Genomic DNA, 6848 nt, shown 5'->3' with positions numbered 1-6848 from the left:
GTAGCGCACGGTGGCGACCGGATAAGAAGGCGGGGCCGACCATCTATGCGTCACAAAGGTGGATCACGCCTCTACCAACGCATGCTGCATGTCCACAGAGAAGTTCTACCTTGGCGTCGATGAGCGAATTGGTCGATATAGGTTTAATTGTGTATAAACTTTGTATTTGCTATGTATAAACTCCGGTTATGTGATGAATTATTTATAGCGTGGACTGATTTTTTAAATTTGCAATACGAATTATACCGTATCTTGCTCTCGGGACTCTCACGTTATCGCAAAATCGTTTTATTTCAGGATTTCCGGCGATGCGCATTCAGTGGGAGGAGACGTTCCCGTCGACGACGAGGTGCCTACGATGACTTCGTAAATTTCAAGATGCCGGCTCAGTCTTTCGGAGGTGCTCATAGGGGTAGGGTGTGCGTGCGTGCGTTCATAGGGGTGAGTGTATGCGCGTGTATATGAACGCTTGCGTCTATACTGTACCGTGTTAAAAAAAATCGTTTTAAGGGGACGTAAAACGATTTTACCGCTTAGGAAAGAAAACGTGCTCGGTCGGTCCCTCGGTCGGTGGGACCGACCTGGTTGTGACGACTGTGGCAACGCCCTTCACTTCGACTTACCCCTCTCGCCCTCTCCCTCGCTCTCCCCAAACCCGCAAACCCCTCGCGGCCGCCGCAGGAAGCCGCGGCGATGGGCGACTACGGCAGCGCGATGACGCGGGGCAACCCGGACGGCGGCTCGCAGGGCCGCCCAAAGGGAGTGCCCCGCGCCAACGTCCAGCAGCTCAAGCTCGTAACCCGCCCTAAACCCTAGCCAACCCTATCCCTCCTCTCCGTCTCCGTTTGCTTGATTTCGATCTGAGATCTGGTTGGTTTCTGTGGAACAGATGGGGCAGGGCCACCCGACGGGCCTCACGCCGAACCTGCTCAAGCTGTTCGAGGCGCGGCCTATGCTCGAGCACAAGCCGCCCGTCCAGAAGCGCAAGTTGCCGGCCTACACGGGTAAGCGATCGATTACTGCTCTCCTATCCCGCACAGCTATGGGTACTGCTGGCTGCCGAGATCAGTGGCTTAATTTATCTGTGACTGATTGAGTTCCTGTCTTCCTGAATGCCGATGATTGTTGTTGCTGTTGTTGATTGGTTGAAGGGATGGCGCAGTTTGTGTCGCGGTTTGCTGAGCCTGGCGATCCAGAGTATGCGCCGCCTGTCCCAACGTGTGAGACTAAGGTATGGCTTCTTTGGTCCTCGGAATTGCTATTTGCTAATGTTTGTGTATTGCAAGCGATACTTATTCCGATGTTTGGCCAATTGATCATAGTCATACAGTATCATACTACAGTAGACGCTAATGATGTACTGCTAGGTACTCTACTTAGGTTGGCGGGACGTTTGCTCGCTCAAATAATTGTTAACCGGGATTTTAATGAGTGTTTAAGTGGAACTGAAATTGTGTGGCGAGAGAAAACAGAGGATAAATTTTGCTTGTCTCTACACATTAATCTTAAACCTAACACTTTTGCGATATGAAAAAAAAGGTGTTCCCTCAGATTGTGCAATTCGTTCCGTAAACAGTGCACTTGAGCACTTAGTGGACCATTGCAGTTGTTGCTGACAATGAATAATGAGGGTGCTGTATTATTACATATGTGAAATTTATAACTTTATGCGCTCGAAAAGTTTGCACACGTTCAGCATGTTCCAGTGGAACAACTCAAAAAAGTAGTTTCTGGTTCTTATAACTATACCTGATAGTACTAAGACATGTTGCATCTGAGCAAGAGTTTGGTTGAACTGTTTCCACTGTTGAGAAAGCGGTGTAGCACTACCTCAATTGAATATCTCGTTGATCTTGTTAATAGTGCGTCAAGTGTATTTTCAGTCTATTTTTGTGCAGTTTGCCATTCATTCCCAAATTTGAGTTTTTTTTTTCTGTGTGTGCATATAGGCCGAAAAGAAGGATAGAATCAGGAAACTTAAGCTTGAGCAGGGGGCAGATAAGGTCGCCAAAGAGCTTCAGAACTGTGAGTTCCTTTTGAGCAATGTTACTCCTTGTTTCAGATGATTCATGTTGTAAGATCATTTCTCATTTTTCTCAAACATAGATGACCCACAAAGTGACCCCAATACCACTTCAGATCCATACAAAACACTCTTCGTTGCAAGACTTGTAAGTATTTGCTTGGTCATTCCTTTTAAAACTGCTAGGCATTATATTCTGTCTATAACTTGGTGCTCACTGACTTCTTCAACCTCTGCAGAATTATGAGACATCCGAGAGCAGGGTTAAGCGGGAGTTTGAAGCCTATGGGCCTATTAAAAGGGTAGGTGCATGTGGTAAATCCCAGTACAGGTGGAGTTATTCCTCTTTGAATTGTATGTTGTTCAGTTATTGTGATCAGCAAGCCTCATGGGGTGAAATCTCAAAGAAACAGTGGGTCCGCTGCCACCATATATCTTCATTGTAGTTTTTGGTGACTTTTGGACACACGGCGTTATACTTTTGGCCTATTTTAGCTACCACACAGAGTTAGAAGCTTCGCACACCTCCCAAGGATTGCCTATGAACTTCTGTTTGATCTTGTCGTTGTTCTCGGAAAATTACTTGGAGCCTTTGAGGTGTTCTTTATTTTTTTTCCTGGTGGAAAATAATGAAGAGCCTCTTATTTTATTTCATTTTTTGCAAAAATAGTACTCCCTCTATTTCAAACTACTTTGCGTATTAGTTTTGTACAAACTTTGACCCAATTTTGGTAGCAGAAAGTACCAACAATCACAACACAATATAAATGTCATTAGATCCATCATGAAATATCTTCTCATATTTACTAGACTAGATAATTGCCCGTGCGTTGCATTTGGGGGGGGGGGGGGGGCAAAAAAAACCAAAAATGGATTTTAGCTGCCAATTCAATCAGTACTATTTTGCGTACCAAACAAAACATGCTTTTATTTGTTAAGTCGATAAGAGGTGGTGCAATTAAGGCAGTTCTTAAGCAAAACCAGTCGAGAGAAAAAATCAGCAAAACCGAAAACAGGACGGAAGAAGTAACGTAAGACGGAACCTTTTGTATTTTTCAAATGGGAGAGATTATTTGGATTGTAGGTGTTGATATTTTTTTTCTACTAACTTGGTCAAATTTTACAAAGTTTGGTTTAGGACAAAACTAATGTGCAATGCATTGTGAAATGGAGGGAGTATCTGTAGAAGTCAAACTTGGCTTCTAAAAGCTGATACTGTATTTGTTGTGTTTTGCATGTGGATGCATACATTTTGTGACCGCCCTTCAGTAGCTGATGTTGTATGTGCTAAACAAATAAAATATTGATTAGATTCTGTAGGCGAAATTTTAATCGTGCGTCTAACATGTATTCATCTAAAAGTCATACAGAAGCTGAAGGAAATTTATGATAGACATAATGGCATGTCATGAAATTTCTAAATCCGAATTTGACACATGGCCTGAGATATAAAGAAGTCGTGCTGTGAATAGTGCCAAGTTGGGTACTTCTACTCAATATTTGAATCTGGTAATATTCAAAGTTGGATTTATTTTTCTTGTTCTAACATCAATAATTTGAAATTTTGTACTCCACATGATGTGCACGTGATGTCTATGTTGTAAATAAAAGGTTGGATTTTTTTTAATGCTTTTAGAGGTCATTTGTAGGCTCAGGTGCACCAGGTACACCACAAGCCTAGGTGCACAAGATACACTATCGTATATACATGACTGTTTGTAGGTATTTATACAATCTGTCCTAGCTATCCATCTTTAAACATGTGGGGCATTAGAGTTACCTATGAAATTGACACACTTAATGCTAAGCAGATAAAGTAACACAGATTTCAGACAGAATTTTCTGCTTCCTAGTAAATTAATTAGTCATTTATACTGAATCTTCGGTAAGCCAGTTTAATCTGAGATTCATTGATACTAATATCACGTACTTGCTATTAATCGCACCAATTATGTAATTGTTTTCTGCTATTTTTCTTTTCTTGGCCCCGAAGATTAAGAACCAATTCTGTAACTGTTACTGCTATTTTCTTTTCTTGGCCACGGCTGAACAAAATACACACAACTGAGAGGGCAACTTGGTATAGTATTTACTATTTAAGTCTACAGTTATATATATATATATATATATATATATATATATATATATATATAGTTAGCCAGTTCCCTGGTAAGGGGATATCATCGCATTTTCCGACATACGCCAATCAGTCAGACTGCTTTTCCTCCAACTGTTGATCTGTGCTGGATTTCACTCCTCATAATGGAAGCTCTACATATGCAAGGTTAGCACGGCTGTTTTAGGCTTTATGCCTGTCTGTCGTGCAACATAGAACATGCAAAATTAACAAACTATTGTAGTGACAACAAATACTATCACTTTATCGTGAAGTCTGGTGCAACTCTCTTTTTTAGTAGTCCTTAATTACTATCTTTGAGCTTTCCAGGTACGGCTTGTAACTGACAAGGATACAAATAAACCTAGAGGATATGCATTCATAGAGTATATGCATACTCGGGATATGAAAAGTAAGTTTCGGGTTAGTAGATGTATGCTGGTTGGACACTCCTGCTGCATGTCTTAAATTTTCTATGCTAATTTGGTATGTCCCAGATGCTTACAAGCAAGCTGATGGGAGAAAAGTGGACAATAAGAGGGTACTAGTTGATGTGGAACGTGGTAGAACTGTCCCTAATTGGCGTCCCAGGAGATTAGGCGGTGGGCTTGGATCAAGCAGAATTTGTGGTGCAAGTGCTGACCAGAAGCCGCCTGCCAGGTATTCTCTTATTTAAGACTGCCTTAGAGGAAGCCAGTGCTTCTATTTATTCTTAGAATGAGGTGACAAGTGAGACTGGGAATTAATCGACACCAAAGCCTTTTCGTCATATGTTTCTTATCTATAGTATTGATCAGAAGGGAATTTAATATATTTTGGTACATTGCAATTTGATATTGCTATTATATTAACTTGGTAGTCGCATGTTCTGTTAGTGCAGTGAAGTTATGTTTTGGGCGTTATCAATGTTGTCCTCTTGTGTTAGAGCATCTAGTTGTTTTATGCTGCATGTTTCTGATTACCAGGGAGCCATCGAGTGTTGGGCGCCCCAGATCAGAAGAACCTAAGAGGGGTGATTCCCGTGTAGATAGGTGAGCCTCAGCAAATAGACTTTCTTCTGCTTTAGCATAGTGCTTTGTGTAAATGCTTATTTCTTACTTCACTATGGGTACAGAGATCGGGAGAAGTCTCGTGAAAGGATACGGGAAAGAGACCGCGATGAAAATCCCCGTGAGCGTTCTCATGACAGAATACGTGAGCGTGATTCAAGGGAAGAGAGGCACCACCATAGAGATCGGGACAGGACTCGGGACAGGGACCGAGGAAGGGACCGGGAAAAAGACCATGGGCGTGACCGTGATCGTCGGGACAGAGATAGGGATAGGGACCGTGGTAGGGATCATGATAGGGAGAAGGATCGTGGCCTCTCTCATGATCGTCACCGTGAGAGAGGCAGGGATCGCGAGAGAGATCATGAGCGTGCAAGTTACGAGCGTGACCGCGCTCACTTGAAGGATAGGGATGCTGAATACAATGGTGAGCCAAAGCATGACAGGAGTATGGCTGATTATGGGAAGCATTATGGCTCTAACCAGTATGAGCAACACAAAAGTTATGAGTCGTATCACTATCAAGTTCAAGGCGGGCATGGGCATGAAACTGAAAGTTCAAAGCGACATGAGCATGAATACTATCAGGCACAACCCAACACAGAACCTGAAGGCCCTGAAGAAGGCGAGGCATATGAGGAAGGTGACTACCAGTATCACCAAGTAGCAGAAGAGCAAAAGACTGAAGCTTGATCACTGCAGTAAGTTTTGTAAACCCAAACCTTTTTTCTTTTCTTCCAACGGAGATGATAATATTCCCCTGTTTAATCTTCCTGTCATTTCAGATGCTTGAGTTTACGTGGGTGTGCTTTTCCGAAGGGAGGCACAAAACATGTCAACTTGCTGGCTCGGATATGTGATGTTTTGTTTTATTCTAGTTGTCATCAGTGCAAACGTGGTCGCGATCGCTTGCTACTCTTTAGTTTTTGCTTTGTACGACAGACTGTATTAGCCCCCCCCCCCCCCCCCCCCCAAACACACACACACACATTTCGTACTCCGCCCTATCAACTGTTATCTCTTTTTGTTCTGTTGGTAACTTGATATGGATTTTTGTTTGAGCACTTTTGGGTAAGTCCAGGTATTTTGAGTCTCCTGTAATTTTAACTTCATCAAGTTAATCAATTGTTGGCGAGGACGCCATCTCTTATACGGGGCGTCCTCTAACCTGCCGCCATGATCCCGCAGCCAGGCCTTACGGCCCTGCTTGGATTATCATTTTTCCTCCTAAATACCCCTTTTAAGGTTTCTGTAATCACGCTTGTATTTCATCCAGCAAAAAAAGAACAGTGCATTTGCACCTGGATGAACAGTAAAATAAAAAAAATATCAATTTTTTTTAAAACAGAAATTTTTGTAGATGTTAGTGTTAGTGTTTCAAGCATGCTTCACAATTTTCATGTGAAACGAAGCATTTGTTGGTGAAAAAATAAATTTGGGTGTGACATTTTGGGTAACAATTGATGTTCAATTTTATTTTCTTGCACAGGCCAAAATGCAACCTTTTTGCCTAAAAATTTTTAGGTAGCATTTGGATTTGTCAAAGAACACACAAAAAAATTCTTGGGATTTTTCTTGACGTTTTAAAAATCATTTTCCACAGGCAGGAGCACGTGCTCCTGAGAGCCAATTGCATTTCCGGTAGTCACGCTTGTATTCG

General features: G+C 42.3%; 1 protein-coding gene across 1 annotated transcript; it reads left to right on the top strand.

Annotated features, from left to right (window-relative positions):
- The first annotated feature begins 603 nt into the window (after window positions 1-603).
- On the top strand, window positions 604-6338 carry LOC109743642 (U1 small nuclear ribonucleoprotein 70 kDa). The gene is made up of 11 exons (XM_020302735.4): window positions 604-795; window positions 890-1004; window positions 1152-1231; window positions 1950-2025; window positions 2107-2171; window positions 2263-2325; window positions 4470-4551; window positions 4637-4799; window positions 5105-5170; window positions 5254-5889; window positions 5974-6338. Exons 1-10 carry the CDS (start codon window positions 694-696, stop codon window positions 5879-5881), a joined length of 1440 nt encoding a protein of 479 aa, XP_020158324.1. The 5' UTR covers window positions 604-693; the 3' UTR covers window positions 5882-5889; window positions 5974-6338.
- The last annotated feature ends 510 nt before the right edge of the window (window positions 6339-6848 follow it).

This window comes from Aegilops tauschii, chromosome 1 (assembly GCF_002575655.3).
Source record: "Aegilops tauschii subsp. strangulata cultivar AL8/78 chromosome 1, Aet v6.0, whole genome shotgun sequence".
Classification (NCBI taxonomy): domain Eukaryota; kingdom Viridiplantae; phylum Streptophyta; class Magnoliopsida; order Poales; family Poaceae; genus Aegilops; species Aegilops tauschii.
Note: the sequence above shows the minus strand (reverse complement) of the source record. Positions and strands in the feature narration are given on the sequence as shown.

What these genes read in the sequence shown, in the direction of transcription:
- LOC109743642 (XM_020302735.4), top strand. Translation starts at nt 694, where the DNA reads ATGGGCGACTACGGCAGCGCGATGACGCGGGGCAACCCGGACGGCGGC. An exon ending in CGCCAAAGAGCTTCAGAACT is followed by an intron (nt 2,026 to 2,106) that starts GTGAGTTCCTTT and finishes TCTCAAACATAG; the next exon opens with ATGACCCACAAAGTGACCCC. An exon ending in CCTATGGGCCTATTAAAAGG is followed by an intron (nt 2,326 to 4,469) that starts GTAGGTGCATGT and finishes TGAGCTTTCCAG; the next exon opens with GTACGGCTTGTAACTGACAA.